This window comes from Typopeltis vanoorti, chromosome 14 (genome assembly GCF_054136105.1).
Source record: "Typopeltis vanoorti isolate ZY-2024b chromosome 14, IOZ_Tvanoo_1.0, whole genome shotgun sequence".
In the NCBI taxonomy this organism is placed as follows: domain Eukaryota; kingdom Metazoa; phylum Arthropoda; class Arachnida; order Uropygi; family Thelyphonidae; genus Typopeltis; species Typopeltis vanoorti.
This window is the reverse complement of record NC_143562.1, coordinates 33,529,475-33,546,291: the sequence shown is the minus strand read 5'-3', so window position 1 is coordinate 33,546,291 and position 16,817 is coordinate 33,529,475. Positions and strand designations below refer to the sequence as shown.

General features: G+C 35.9%; 1 protein-coding gene across 4 annotated transcripts in view; it reads left to right on the top strand.

The window, feature by feature from the left end:
• Window positions 1-16,817, top strand: part of MICU1 (Mitochondrial calcium uptake 1) — a 308,863-nt gene that overhangs the window by 243,593 nt on the left and 48,453 nt on the right. For all 4 annotated transcript variants that reach the window (XM_090403891.1, XM_090403889.1, XM_090403890.1 and 1 more), the window contains 2 exons: window positions 513-707; window positions 14,278-14,421. In XM_090403891.1, the coding sequence (XP_090260017.1) occupies window positions 513-707; window positions 14,278-14,421 (339 nt within the window). The remainder of the gene's footprint in view (window positions 1-512; window positions 708-14,277; window positions 14,422-16,817) is intronic.

Sequence of the window (16,817 nt, the reverse complement as noted above, 5' to 3'; positions counted from 1 at the left end):
GTGCTTGCGTGCACGTGTCTTGTATTTAAGTTCCTGTGATAATGGCAACGTGATGTTGCCGAAATATTGGAAGTGTATTAAAATTTATTTTAATGTATATTCTATTGTACATTGTAATTTCCTTAAGCTATTTAGTGAGAATGTATAACCAACGTCTAAGCCTTTCCATGAGAATTCAGCAGTAATATAAACCTTTTTGCCAAATGCCAGGATGCTCATCCATCCAAAATTATTCCTTCCTTATATTCTTCATGTATCTGTCTTTAAAACATCAAACATCAGTAATGCCCTATAAATTGAGTAAAATGCCAATGACATCATAAAAGGAATATTCCTAAAGAAAAATAGGCAAAATAACCATATAAATTAATTTATTTAGAGGAGTAACATGGAAAAGTTTCCAGATATGATATCTATTAAAGTAATGTTTTAATTCCGTTAAACTTTAAAATCAGCATGAATATAAAGTCTTAGTCATAGATGTAATTTTATGTTTTTATATTTATTTTCAGGTTCAAACAATAATTAGGAATCAAACTAGTGTTGGCATGCGTCATCGTGATCATATCAATACAGGAAATATTTATAAGGGCTTCAGTAGTGCTCTAGCCACATTTTTCTTTGGAGAGAACTTGGACAAGAAGCTTACAATTGAAAAATTTCTAGAATTTCAAAAACAGCTTCAAACAGAAATTCTCACACTTGAGGTTAGTTGTGTATTTCTGTTGTTGAATATTATATGGTTGCTCTACTTAAGAAGATCTTTCTTTCCTTTATTTTCTATTTTAAAAAGAGAGAGAGAGAGAGAAAGATTTTTAGCTTGGTTTAACATGGAAGTTTTTTCTCAATTATATTCTTGAAACATACTGTAAACTTATGTAATAAATACTACATATAACAGGAATAAGTTGATCACTGATGATTTAATAATATTAAATATAGGCATATTTTTTGACTTGTAACAAGAGAGATTTTTTCCTTAACATAATAGTGCTTTGTCATTTTCAATAGTTAGGTAAATGATACATCTATCAATATCATGCAGTCAATATGTCTGCATTGTCAATATGGATTGTTGAGTGACAATTTGAAAATAACATTAAGTAACATACAGTATCGCTTTGAATTGTCCCATAATTTGCTTATAACCAATCACATTTCATAAATTGTTTGTTTTTGGTTATTCATTTGGTTTTCGATTTGCAATTGTGCATCCTCCATTCTCAAATTAGTATTTGATAGTCATCCTTTCTAAAATTATTAATAGTTAAAACACAATTTATTTTTTACATTTCTGCCATTTGTTTTTGCCAAACATTGCCAGGTTAACAATCACAGTAAGCTTAGAGTATAAAGTATTAATATTACTTCCCATGGAGTTTGACGACTCATTGGAGGAGGTCAAACACTTGCATACTGCAATAACTACCATATCTTCAACTATTTAGACTCGTGTTGATTTGAACCTCATTTTAAGGTTTAATGAAATAAATACAGCACATATAAATAATTTGTGTTAAATAAATAAATAAATAAATAATATAAACAACACATTTAATCACTCGTGGATTTCAGCTCAGTCACTGAGACATCGTCAGGGAAACAATATTAAAATTGCAGAAACACACAAATTTGCTCAAAACAGTGAGTGAAAAAGATTAGACTGAAAGCCGAAAGTACTATGAGGGCACACCCTCTGGTCCTGTTGGCTAGCCTTAGCTGACTTTTATTTTATAGTCAAAATCTCTTTACTGTGATCTGGTTAGGGTACTTATAAGTTTGAGGCTACTTCTTCTCGTGGTTCTCTTTACAGATTACTCTGAATAGAAGTACTTTAATTTGAAACACTGTATTTCTAAACATTAATGCCAAATTCAGTAACTCATTACTGTGTTCTGTATTAAACATATATTAAAATATAAAATTCTCACATAAATAACTCAAAAAAAGTGCATCGGATGGATCATCATCTTTATGCTAAAGAATTTTAGGTATGTTTTTTTTAGTCAATATTCTGTTTAATACCAAAATTTAATTAGCTCATCATCATCATCATCATTAAATTCCTGACATGTACCCTCAAAAGGGTGTACAGGATATAATAGTACTACATGAAAAATTTACATCATTATTAACTTCCTATCTACAATTTTCCTCCAAATCAGTCTATTACTTGTCAAGACTCCAATATTATCATTATCAGATCTTATATTTCTATCGTCTAAGGCACATTGTACCTTATCAATCCACCTATATCTTGGTCTTCCTCTGGGTCGTTTTCCTGCCAACCTGGCAGAGAACACTTGTTTGCTAATCTTTCTTTGCCATTCTGTTTAAGTGACCATACCACCTGAGATTAGCTCTGCTAATGCATTCCTGGATGCCGACAATGTCAAGTTCTTTCCTAATATCCTTGTTTTTAATATGATATTGCCATTGATGCCATCTGTTCATGGCTCTAATCTTTCTCAGGACTCTCATATCTGCAATCTCTTCTCTTTGGTCAAGTGTTTTACTTCTGACCCAGCTCTCACATCCATAAGTTAAAACTGCTGGTTTGAACACTGTCTTGTATATACCTAATTTAGTGTTCCGACTAATTTCTCTCTTATTCCATATGAATTTATTCAATTGACTTCCTACCATACCAGCTTTGTTGATTCTGTTGTCTATTTCCATATTTAATTTACCATCTTCAGTAAAAATCGTGCCTAAGTAGTTGAAATGTTTTACTTGTGCCACAGGTTCCCCATTGACAACACAGTTGACATTTTCAACAATTCTACCTATTTTCATTGTCTTTGTCTTTTTAATGCTGACCTTCATACCATATCTATTACACAAGTTATTCAATTTAGCCAGGGAATCTTGCAAACTTGCAGCAGATTTATTTAGAAGTATAACATCGTCCGCATAAAGCAAAGAGCTGACATTAACATCTCCAATTCTGATATCGTGTTTAATACCACTTTCCTTCATAATGTGATCCATATAGATAATGAATAACAGAGGGCATAATATACATCCTTGTTTCACACCAGATTTAACATTAAACCATCTTCCTGTACGTCCTTCAATTCTAACTGCCGACTTACAACTCAAATACAGACTAAGTAATGCTTGATATAATGCCCCATTGACACCATATAACTGTAGCGTATTGAATAGCTTCTGTCTTGGCACCTTGTTATATGCCTTTTCCAGATCAACAAAACTTAAATACAGATCTTTGTTATATTCCCATGCTTTCTCAACTATTTGTCATAAAGTGAAGATCTGATCCTGACAGCCTCTATTTGGCCTTAATCCAGCTTGTCCTTCACCAAGCTTTTCTTCAACAATTCTTCTCAACCGTTTCTCAAGGATGCTTGCATAGATGTTGCCAGGAACACTCAGTAGAGAAATACCTCTATAATTCTCACATTCAGTTTTATTTCCCTTTTTATATATGGGTACTATGAGAGCTCTACTCCAATCATCGGGAATTCGTCCCTCTGTCCAGGCTTTCTGACCTATGCAGTGCAGCCACTGTAAGACTTTTATACCACCATATTTCAGCATTTCTGGTCGAATATCATCTACTCCTGCTGCCTTTCCACATTTCAACCCTTTGATGGCTTTTTCTACTTCAAGTATGGATATGTATTCCTGATTGTTTGCTTGTTTTTACCACTGTGCTATAACTGCTTGTCTCATTTAGCAATTTTTCAAAGTAATTACTCCATACTTCAAGGATATCTTTTTCTCCAGTTTTCATGTTACCTTTATCATCTCTAACTCCTTTTACAGCACTCTTTCCTCCATTTCTAAGCTTCTTCAACAACCTCCAGAATATCTTATCACCTTCTTCATATTTATTTTCTATGTTCATGCCAAAGTCCTCCCATGACTTTTGTTTAGCTAGTTTTACAGTGTTTAGCTTTCTTACATTTGTCTCTGTATTCTCTAAGAGCACAAGCTGACTTATTTGCCAGGAACTTTTGATATGCTTTCTTCTTTTCCTTCACTGCCTCTTTAACTTCCTGTGTCCACCATGGAGTTCTGATTTTTCTATCCTTGCAGACAACCTCACCACATGCCTCTCTGACTGAATCAGTCAGGGTTTTCTTCAGGGCTTGCCACTGAATCTCGAAGGTATGGTTCCTGTTCTCAACCTCTTTCATTTTTTTCTTCAACAATCTTTGCGTATGTAAAGGGGATAAAAATCCCTATTGTTTTTTAGCCAGTATGCAAAACTCTAAGATCGAAAACTATGATCTAAACGTTTCATGCCGACGAACTGTCGGCGGATCCAAGCGTAAGTGACCACTTGGTAGTGCCACACCAAGGCAACTCGATGCAAAGGTGGAGCAAGTTCCCTTACTAATCTTGATATTTTCTCATAATGTAAAAACACACAACTCCTAGGAGATGTACTACTGTTTTACATTATGAGGAGAGGTCACTACCCAGACCGGTTTCAACCTTTTTTGAGGTCTCATCAGTGAGTAGCTAGATCTAGATGATATCAAAGTTTAAGTGAAAAGAACTTGCATACCTTCGCTATATGAATGCCAGAAAGGTGTGCCACTATATTATATTATAACATATTATAACTAAGATGAAAAGCCAAACAGCTATTTTTTCTGGCGAGGTTGATAAGTAAAGGGGATAAAAATCCCTATTGTTTTTCAGCCAGTATGCGAAACTCTAAGATCGAAAACTACAATCTAAACGTTTCATGCCGACGAACTGTCGGCGGATCCAAGCGTAAGTGACCACTTGGTAGTGCCACACCAAGGCAACTCAATGCAAAGGTGGAGCAAGCTCTCTCACTATATAATAGGGATTTTTATCCCCTTATCAACCTCGCCAGAAAAAGTAGCCGTTTGGCTTTTCATCTTAATCTTTGTGTATTTTAGTCTACAGTTAACATCTGAGAGCTGCTTGACTTTTATTCGCTTTAAAACTTTCTTACATGTTATTCTTTTTAATATGAAATTCACTTTTATCCTGCTCGAGACTAAATAGTGATCACTTCCAATTTCAAATCCTTTGTACACTCTGGTGTCCTGCACCAGGGAGAAAACATCACTAGCAACAATAACATAGTCAATGAGACTTTTCTTATTCCTAGCCTCTTCTCTCCATGTGAATTTGTGCACATTTTTATGTTGGAACATGGTGTTAGTAATAACCAGTCCATGTCCTGAGCAGAAATCCAACAGGTATTTGCCATTGTTATTAGCTTTGTTCTTTTCTCCAAATTTTCCCAAAATATTTTTGTATGTGTGGCAATCATTTCCTACTCTGCTATTTAGATCCCCAACAAGGACCAACTTTTCCTTTTTCATTGTGTCAGTTACTTTTTCTAAAGCATCAAAAAATTCCTGCACTTCTACCTTAATAGAACCTTCTGTGGGACCATAGGCACAAATAAGTCTCATTGTCCAATTCCCCATTCTGATATTTGCTTACCATTCAAGAAGATTAGCCTCGTATTTTGTGTTGACTACTATGGCTACTCCTTCTTTTCCTTGATTGTCATTTCCTGAATATAACATTTTGTATTTATTGTTCAGAAAGATCTCACCAGTTTTTGTCTTTTTTGTTTCAGTCACCCCTATTATGTCGATCTGGTACTTATCTCATTCATCAGCTAGCTCCATTTCCTTGCCATTCAGGCTTCTTATGTTGATAGTACCGATCTTTAACTCTGGTGATGTTGAGTTGGGGTGTGCTTTCAGATTTGTTCCAGTAGCTGACTTTTCGCCCTGGTTCCCTGGCGAAAACAACGGGGGCCTTGTTTAACCGGGTGACGTCCCAGCCGGCATGAAATTTTGTCATGTTGTACCATCATTTTCTATATTGGTTTAAGCCAATAAGAATACAATTTGGTCAGCTAAATCCCAAATTGCCAACCCATCCTTTTTCATTCAGTATCCAGTTAGATACCCAACAGGGTGCACCACGAGAAGGTGAGGATTGGACATTAGCTCAGAAGCCCTTGTCGGTTCTCCGCATTCCTTTAAAGGCTATGTGGAGGTCTCCTCTCAGTTATACAGCTTTGATCCTTAAGCACTCCTAATAAGCTCATGTAAACATAAACATTTAATTTGAAAGTTTGAGGGTTGGTTTAAAAGGGATCAGCTCCTTATATATTTAATCCTTAGTCCTTTTCTTCTGTTACTGGTTTATCCTGAAGATGCATGGAAATAGTTTCCAGAAATCCAAATCATGGTAAAATTATTTTTTATTTTTTGTATAAGTCATCCTAGTATGATTCAATGATACAGACAGAACATTAGTTTAGTTGAAAATGGAATGGTACAGGTTTATTAATTGGTCATTGCTGTTGCTAGTCATCTGCTTCATAGGAACACTCAGAAGCAGATGACTGGCAGTCATCTGTGTGTGTGTACGCGCACACACACACTCACACATTGCTTACTATAGTTGTAAAAAAGTTGTATAAATAATTGTAAAGAAAAAAACCTCTTTCAATTCTGCTACCTCTATATCTATGACCTGCATTGGTGTATGGAAACTTATATTTTTATGCAACACACACAGATTTGCATCTATGTTTGGAAATACAACATTCAAATTTTTATTTATGAACCTTAGACTCTTATCAGATTTTAGAAACATAAATTATTTTACAAATAAATCATAAACAGTTTGTGAATTAGGAAACCATTCTCACTTTAAATATTAATTATTGTAGATTTGAAGATTGACAGAATTTGGCTGCAAATATCAACTTAGGAATTAACAATCTATAAACATATATGACATTTATATTACAACCTACTGAAACATTTTTATTTAATAATAACATCTCTTTAACAACAACGACAACCATTTATGTAATCATAACAGCTTTATTCTTGCTTGTATATATATGACATGTTTTCCTTAAGTTAGACATGTACTTTCACACTGCTTAAGGAGTAGAGAAAAATTCTTCATACCTTTTAAGTAGAGAAACATCATAATCACATATAATACTCTTTTCCTCGCATGAGCAACAAACTTTTCTTGAAATAATATTTAAGTCTTTAATTCCTTAATTTTCTGTTCATTTGTTTATTCAAATATGCTCAAATACAATATTGGATAAATATCTTCTCACAGAATAATCCAGTCTTGAAACAAAATCTTGTTAAGCCTAAGAAAGCTAACAAAATTTGCTTCAAAACACAGATATTTCTGTGCAAATGCAATTTAATATTCTATCCAGCAAATATTCCTTCAATTCTCAAAATATTATCTAAAAAGACAGAGAAATTGTTTCTTTCTTCCTTACAGTGAAAGTAGAATATATCAACATCACTTATGACATATTTTGAATAACAGTTTAATGATAAAAAAAATATTTCTTGTAGACATTTGTTACAGCTAGTCTGCTAGAAATGACACATTTCATTGCATATTCTGTAACTAAAAAACCTTCTGTAAAATCATTATGAGTCATTGCCTAAAAATGTCATCATAACTTACATTGAAACCTGCTGATTAGGATATATCAAAAAGAAAAGGTTTTTGTTTTAATTCTAGCAACAACACAGATAATTCCTTAAATGAAAAGTTTACTTTTAAGAGTTCTTTCATTTCGTTTCTGGTATTCTCCCTCTTCAAATGTCTAAACTTCATTTTTTCTCTCCTTCACATTGTTGTTTTTCTGTCAGTCATAACAACATCTCCCCTGTCATCTTTGTACCTCTGTTATCATGACTCCTGACAAATCAGACTCACTAGTTATTTAAACTGTGGTTGCAGGGGGAATTGTCAAGACCACGTATGGACAGGAGACTGTCTATACGTGGTCTTGACTGGTTCCTTCTGTGTGGGCGGTATGTTTGCAAGTCTGTCACTTCTCACTGAATGCCCCACTTCTTCCTCACTGAATACAATGGACCACAACCCAAAGAAATGCGATTTTACTGCAGATCTCAAAAATATTCCCGCAAAAAAATAGTTTAAAAAACTCATAAAAACATCAAAAATCCAACCAAACAACCCACCAACATTAATTCTTACCAGAAAAAAAAAAAAAGTTTCCACATCCACTTCACTAATATCAATGGCCTAAACAGCAATATCTAAACCAGATAAGGTTTAGATAACTGTAAGTGGTGGTCAAAGCCACTGTCTACCTCAACTTCCTAAACTATACATTACGCATCTCTTTTTGCCACAAGGGAAGCACCTGTGCATTCATTAGAACCGACACACTATGCTAGACTGCAAATTCTTGAATTCCCACTGTTTGATCCACTTTGCCCAAATTTCTCTACCATACCACCCTGCCCTTTTCATATGCTCCCTCTCGCTCTCCAAACTCCACTCTGACTTCTTTAACTTTCTTTTTCTAAAGCTCAACTTTCTGCAGTCTAAGTACTCCAATAGTGATGGCATCTTTCTTGTGGACTCATTATCCACAACCTGCATTGGCTCCCCTTATCCAGTTTCACCGACCAAGCAGTCAGGGATGCTGAGGTGTTTGCCATCAGCAATGACCTATCTCAGATCATCAGTCTTCCTGCCAGAATATCTGACAATTCCCTCCAATTTGCCAACACACTTGACCTTCTCTCACAGACCTATTTCAATCATCCCTTTCTCATAGACATTCAGTTTCTGCCTTGTGCCTCTTCTCCAGATACTTTCATGGACAGTGCTCTGCTGAATTGGCCTCTTCCCAACAAGCTCCCCTTCCAGGTATACTGTGGTTGTCGGTTCTCCTCTCGGTAACTCAGACCACAACCTCATACAGGTCTGTTTTGCTACAGAACAACCTTCTCCCACCAGTTCACAGTCTTGTGTGTCCTTTGGCATTACAAGCGTGCCGAATAGCAGGACTTCTATGATGACTTCTATTTCTCCTTCCCATGGTCTGACTACTACTTCAGTTCTTCTGATCCAAACACCTGTTCAGACTGAATAACAGAAATCATTCTCACAGGAATGAAGGCTTTCATCTATTATTCCACTCCAAATTCTTAGCCATCATCCAAACCTTAGTTTTCAAAAAAGTGTGCCAATTCTGTAAAAGAAAAAAACCTCTGCTTACTATGAATGGTTCAAGACCAAAACTCTGGCTGCCCACTCTGCCTACACTGCAGCTTGCAGCAGTTGTAAAAGTATCATCACCATGTCCAACTCAGACTTTGAAAGAGACAGATGCTGCAAAAGCCTACAGGAGCGACTGCCTAAATGGCAGTTGCTCCTTTGGGTCCCTTGCCAGGCCATTGGACACAACTTCTGCCCACCTTGGTTTCCATCACTCTCACATTTCGATGATACTTTTGTTACCTCACCTAAAGATAAGGCCAATTTACTGGAATCAGTGTTCTCTTCCAATTCCTACATTGATGGCTTGGGCAAAGTTCCCCCACTCTACCAACCTATCCTGTATCAGCTCTTTAATCTAACCTATTCAACCAGCATCTACCTACATGGAAACAGGTCCACATCCAGCCCATCCCAAAGAAAGGTGATAAAAGTCAACCAATGAACTTCCATCCATTTGCTCTCACTTCTGTTCCCTCTAAAATTATGGAGAAGGTCATCGACAATCAACTCTTGAACCACCTAGAAAACTACCAACTAATCAGTGACCAGCAGTTTGGATTTTGCCACTTGCAATCTATAGCTGATCTTGCTTTCACCCACCTCTGGACTCAAGTTGTGGAGAAACTCATGTGATTGTCCTCAACATTTCAAAGGCATTTGATAAAGTTTGGCATAGGGACCTGCTTAACAAACTGCCATCCTATGGTTGTCTTCCTCACTCTGCATCTGGATCACCAACTTTCTCACTGGTCGCTCACTATGTGTCATGGTGGATGGTTTACTCTCTTCAGATTTTGTAAAATGTCAGTACCCCAGGGTTTGTTCTTTCGCCACTCTCTTACTCTTGTATATATATGACCTGCTCTCTCAAACTTCCAATCCTATCCATAGTTTTGCTAATGATGGTATGCTCCATATAGAAATAGACAACAGAATCAGCAAAGCTGGTATGGTGGGAAGTCAATTGAATAAATTCATATGGAATAAGAGAGAAATTAGTCGCAACACTAAATTAGCTGTATACAAGACAGTGTTCAAACCAGTTTTAACATATGGATCTGAGAGCTGGGTCAGAAGTAAAACACTTGACCAAAGACTAGAGACTTCAGATATGAGAGTCCTGAGAAAGATTATAGGCGTGAACAGGTGGCATCAATGGCAGTATCATATTAAAAACGAGGATATTAGGAAAGAACTTGACATTGTCAGCATCCAGGAATGCGTTAGCAGAGCTAATCTCAGGTGGTATGGTCACTTAAACAGAATGGGCGAGGAAAGATTAGCAAAACAAGTGTTCTCTGCCAGGTTGGCAGGAAAACGACCGAGAGGAAGACCAAGATATAGGTGGATTGGTACGGTACAAAGTGCTTTAGACGATAGAAATATAAGAGCTGATAATATTGGAGTGTTGACAAGTAACAGACTGATTTGGAGAAAAATTGTAGATAGGAAATTAATAATGATGTAATTTTTTTCATGTAGTACTATCATATCCTGTACACCCCTTGAGGGTACATGGCAGGAATTTGTTGATGATGATGATGATGGTATGCTCCATTCCTCCTTTTTATTTGTCAAACCTTGTAGTGCTCAAGTATTAGAATCCTCAAGATCTACTACAACCAATAACCTGAACTCAGATCTCCTGGCTATATCCCAGTGGGACAATGACAACCTTGTAAACTTCAATACCACTACAACTCGGTTCTGTCTGATCTCTTGCAAGAAAGAGCTCATATCCCTCTCCCTTACCTTCAGTAATACTGAGATATCCAAACATGATCAGATTTCTCTTCTTGCACTGACCTGTACCTCCAGTCTTTCTTGGCACAACTACATTTCAACTATAACTTCTGCAGCTACCAAAAAACTTGGTGTACTTTCCTGCACAAGACACTACTTTGCATCTTCAATGCTGCTAACTCTATACAAAGCCGAAATTTGCCCAGCCATCAAATATTGCTCCCATATTTCGGGTAGCATCAAAATCCTTTCTAAGATTGCTCGATTCTATCCAGAAGAGAGAGGAATCTGGCTAATTAATGATCCTTCTCTCACAGACCTATTTCAATCATTCCTCTCTCTCATAGACATTCAGTTTCTGCCTTGTGCCTCTTCTCCAGATACTTTCATGGACAGTGCTCTGCTGAATTGGCCACTATTATTCCTCCACTCTCCTCCAAAAATCATTCAAACACGAGCTACTACTAACCAATACCCTTTTGCAGTCCATCTTGAAACTCACCAAACCAACTTCGCTACTTTCTCCTTCATCCTGTTTACTTCTATCCTTTGGAACAGTCTCCCCCAAATCTTCCTTCCCCAAAAATTACAACCCTCAACTGTTCAAGCAAAATGTGAACAGATTCCTCCTTTTTTCTCTTCCTCTTGCCCACACACATGGCACTAATGTGCTGTAGGTCTTGTGGCCTTTTGTGTGTAGATCAGGTTAAAAAAAAAGTTGAAAGAAATGGCAGACCATGGTAAGTGTAACATGTATTATTTTATCAGGAAAAACAGCAAATGTATTTCTACAAGTTTTCAATGAAGAAAATTACAAAACAAATTAACTCAGTTACAGAGTATTTTTTAAAAAACTATAGCTCCCTTCTTTTCAATAATGCAATCATATTTCTTTGTCATTTCTTCTCACACTTCAACATTTACTTAGATACAGGTATACAAAATACAAAATTAAACTGCTTCATGTTTGAATACTTCTCTTTTGAGAAATTTACACTGTAAGGACTTTTAACACCCCAACCGGCCGTGATGTCTGTAGATGTCCAGCTAAATCTGGATATGATTCTGTAACACCAGTTGAATAACATGGATAAGAAGTGCAATTTGATCTCACTATTTCATCCATCTCACTGGTAGGGAGGTTAAAGAAATACCTTTTGATCTCTAGAGCAAATATCCTATATCATCTAGGCTTTGGACCCATGGTCTCACTATGGCAAACTTACTGGGGCTGCAGGAATAGTTGCTGAAGCATTCTAGTATTTTAGCAGTAAATTTTCTGTATAATGGTATTATGTTAATAACTGTTCATCATAGACTATTTTGGTAGTTTGTTATAGTGAGTTTATTATTATTATTATTATTATTCAGACCTCCATGGAGTCAAAAGACTCATCGTGGGAGGTCCTTCCTAAGAAACACAAAGTCTATCAAGACTCATCGAGGGGAGGCCCCCCCGCTGAGAAACACAGTCTATCATACCACTCATTGACCGTTCTCACTCTCACCACTCCATCAGACAATGCATTCCATGGTTCAACCACCCTCCATGCAAAGAAACCACTCCTCACCCTCTTGCAAACAGTTTCCTTTCATAACTTCCAGGGATGGCCTTTTGTCATCACTCCCTCCCGTTGTTCAACCAAGCGAAAGAACTCTCCAGTGTCAACCCTGTAACCACCTCTCAACAGTTTAAAAGTCTCAATCATATCACCTCTCCTTCTTCTATCCACCAAACTCTGCAGTCCACATTCCCTCAGCCGATGCTCATAACTAACATGGTACAGTCCTGAAACCATCTTTGTTATCCGCCTTTATATCCTCTCCACAGTTAATTTATCCCCTTCAAATCCTGGGGACCAAATCTGAGAACAATAGTCTAAGTGTGGTCTAATCAGAGACTTATACAATGGAATGATAACTCTTTTATCTTTGCAGGTCAGTGTCCTTCTCATTATTGCAGCAATCCTCTGTGTTACCTTCACCAACTTTGCAATATATCCCCTAAATTTCAGGTTTCTATCAATCATCAATCCCAGATCTCTTGTCTACCCTACTTCCTCCAGTATAACTCCTCCCATAGAGTTTGCAGCGTCCCATCGATGTTTCCCAAACCTCAAGACCTTACATTTTGCTGCATTAAACCGATACCCCCATTCATTTGCCCATCTATCTAGCTTATGCAAATCCTCTTGCAGGGCTACCACATCTGCACTATTACTAATAATCCTTCCCAGCTTCGCATCATCTGCAAACAACTGAATATCTCCTTGCAATCCACTGACAATGTCATTGATATTAAGGTTAAACAGTACAGGTCCCAGTACTGAGCCCTGTGGGACCCCACTTGTAACCCTCTGCCTCCTTGAAACTGTCACACCGTACACAACTCTCTGATACCTATCGGACAGCCAATCCTGAATCCAGTTGACCAATCTGACATCCAGAACCATGTGCTGCAACTTAAATATCAGCTTATCATGTGGCACCCTGTCAAATGCTATATTATAAAAGGCTAGCATATTGCTAAAACAAGAGTGTCCCTTCACAAATCCATGTTGACTCTCAAGGATAACACCACACCCTCATCTGCCCAATGCTGTATATGGTCCCTCACTACTTTCTCCAAGATCTTAACTACTGATGACATGCAAACTAGCCTATAATTAGACACTTCCAGTCTGGTACCACCCTTATGCAATGGCACTATCTTACCTTCCTTCCATTTCATGGGCACCTTTCCCACAGCCAGACTTTCATTGAAAAGCCAGGTCAAAGGCACTGTCAGTTCCCTAGCACATTCTCTCAAAACTCGTGGTGAAATACCATCCAGTCCCACAGCGTTACTGATATCCAGTGTACTCAGTATTTGAAACACACATCTCCTCTTGTACCTCTAAACCTTGAACCTGCCCTATCCCTCTAGTATTAAAACTGACTCCTCCAGGATGAAATACTCCAATAAAGTGTTCATTGAACAATTCCACTATGTCCTCTGCATCAGTCACTCTATTCCCATTTTTATCCCGCAATATCATTCTTCCACAGTCATTTCTCCTCCTACTGGCCACATAGCTAAAACATTCCATAGGATTTTCTTTGGATCTTAGAGCAAATCTCCTCTCATATTCCAGTTTCACCTTCCTTACCATACTAGTCATTCTTCTGGCCTGTGTCTTATATTCTTCATGCATCTTCTCTTCACCTGTTTCATTATATCTCTTCCATAGCCTCTTTTTCTCATGCAATTTTTTATTATTTTATTATTATTAAACATTACATTAATAGTGTTTGCTATAGTGAAGCTCAGCAGTACTAATAATGTGCTACAGATTTTCAACCTTTTGCAGGTGGGATTGTCATTAAAAATATTTCCAAGACTTTTTTTTTAAAATTAAAAATATTTAAAAATGAACTTCTGAATTATTATGTAATCCATTGCTGTTTTCTTTTCTTTCTTTTTTTTTTTCTTTTCAGTTTAAGAGAAAAGAGCCAAATGAAGAATGTTTCATAAGAGAAATAGATTTTGCTGATTTACTCCTAACTTATGCAGGTTTACATGAAAAAAAGCGTAACAAAATGCTTAAAAGAGTAAAAAAGAAATTTAAGAGCAACTCAGAGGTATTTATTATAATTTTCAAATAATACTTTGATTAGTGAAATAAATCATGTGTTAAATTGTGAATGAAGCTATGTTATGTAATTTATTTTTTTTCATTCACATTTAACATTGCTTATTAAATATTAATCATGACTTATATAAAATTATTTATTATTCCTTAATTGAGAATTACTAAATAAATATTTAATTAAAACCTGACCTATTATTAGTTTATAAAATAATAAAATGTATAGAATTTTGTATAACCAAATATATATGGTGTAACGTAAAGTGTTATTTTATATTTAACTGTATACGTAATCAATAAGTTGAAGAAGTAGCTTAAATATTCTATTGTTCTTATTTGTGAAATATTTAATGTTATGTAATCACTCATGTAGCAGTAATATAGCATACATTACATTGGCGAAATGTTTACGCTTAGTCTGTTGTCATGGAGACGCACGCGTAAACAACCACGAGTGAAGAGAGCGTGGCGTTCGAAAGTAAGGTGGGAGTGAAGGTCATATAGAAGATAGAGAAAAAAAGGTAGAGAGAGAAGGAAGGTCATAGATAAGACAGGGAAGGGAGAGGAATTATTATTTAGCGAGTGAGGAGAGAGTTTTGCGGAACCAAGATTATAAAATCCTGAGGGCAGAAATTTATGAGTTTAGTGTTCGGAAGTGAACCTATAAGTAGTGAAACATAAAGTTTAATGTTATAAGCGAAATCTGCTGTTGTTATGAAGAAAGGTTGATGCCGTTATCAGATAAAAGGAAACTGGACAGTCAATGCGAAAATTCTGATTAGTTCCAGTTAATCTGGATTACGATTAAATTCTATGTTGCCCTAGGAAAAGGTTATATTGATTACTTGGAGAAAAGTGAATAAGAATAGATATCAGTACCTAATTACTGTTGTTTGGAATAGTGAAGTGCGACTAACAGTAGTATAGTTTGAACTGTGGAGAAATTTTATTATGTGTGTTCCGCTAATGTTAATTAAGTTAATTCATAAGTGCTCTCTCAATAATTTGATGTGTTGAAGAAATTGTCTGGTAAGAGTAGTTGTATAAGTTTTTCTATTCTAGCATTAACTGTAATATATCTCCGACGCTCAAGGACCGGAATATATTTGCTTGGAATATTGCTTACGTGGTTTATTGCCTGCTGTGAATATAAACATTGCGCTGATAGATTTGTGAAGACTAAATAAATGTGAAATTGTTATATTAACTTGAGATAAGAAGATTTGTGTTTTATTGAGACTGTGAATTGTATATGAAAGTTAATACATTGAATTAGCATGAGTGACTCAGGAACGTGTATTAAGTTGATTGTATAGTTCCATTTTAAAATAGAGTTTTTGTATTTGTTAACCATATCATATATTAAATGTTTATTTTGTTGATCTGGATATTGTGTTTGCCTGAATTCCTTATTATTGCACCGTTCATAAATATTCGAATCTAGCGGGAACCCCAAGTAAAAATGATAATAAATAATTAGGCCTAATGAGATGACTGCTAACCTAATTAAGAATTGATCCTACTATTTATATAGACTAATCTAAGAATAGGGTGGCGCAGTATAAATATAAATTTCCCTACTTTTGGATCGGTGATCACTTCGTAGTTAGTTATTTTATTCATAAAAGTGACTTAAGACTAGATGGTGAATTAGAACACGACAGAAAAGAGTCGTCACGACAAATGGCGCAGCAGTCGACAGGATGTGATTTAATTGATAGTAATTAAATTTAACAACTATAAGTTAAGAAATTGAATTTAGTTTTAGTGATAATAATCGTAGAATTACTCCCTGAAATTTTAGAAAGTGAAATAATTAAATCACAGTGAACTGGTTATAATTTGGACTCAGGCAAAGATAAAAGTTAATTTTAAAGTAAAAAGATTGAATTAATTGAGATAGTAATTTATTAATCACTATGGCTGTCACATCAAGCTCAGAAATGAATGACAGTGAATTCTTTCGTACGGTAAACCCGCAACAGGTTTTTCCCCAATATTCAGGTGAAGAATCAGATGATGTACTATTTTTCTTTACCTATGTTGAAAAACTTAGAGAAATTGCAGGTTGGACTGATTTTCAATTGCTAGTTCTAATTAGAAGTAAATTGGTAGGTAAAGCAAAAACATTTTTGCATTCTTCTCCAATACTTCGAGAAACTTTTGAGTATTCCAAATTTAAAGACACCTTATTGTCTCAATTTTGTAAACTTAGAAGTGTAGGTTCTAACTTGTGGAAATTGCAGAAAATTGTTCAAAAAGATAAAGAGACTGTTACTGATTTTCACAATCGGTTATTAACATTGGCCAACAGTTTGAATGTTACTAGTGAAGATAAACCTCACTTAGATTGGGCTGTGTTCCAACAATTTAGACAAGGTGTTAGGC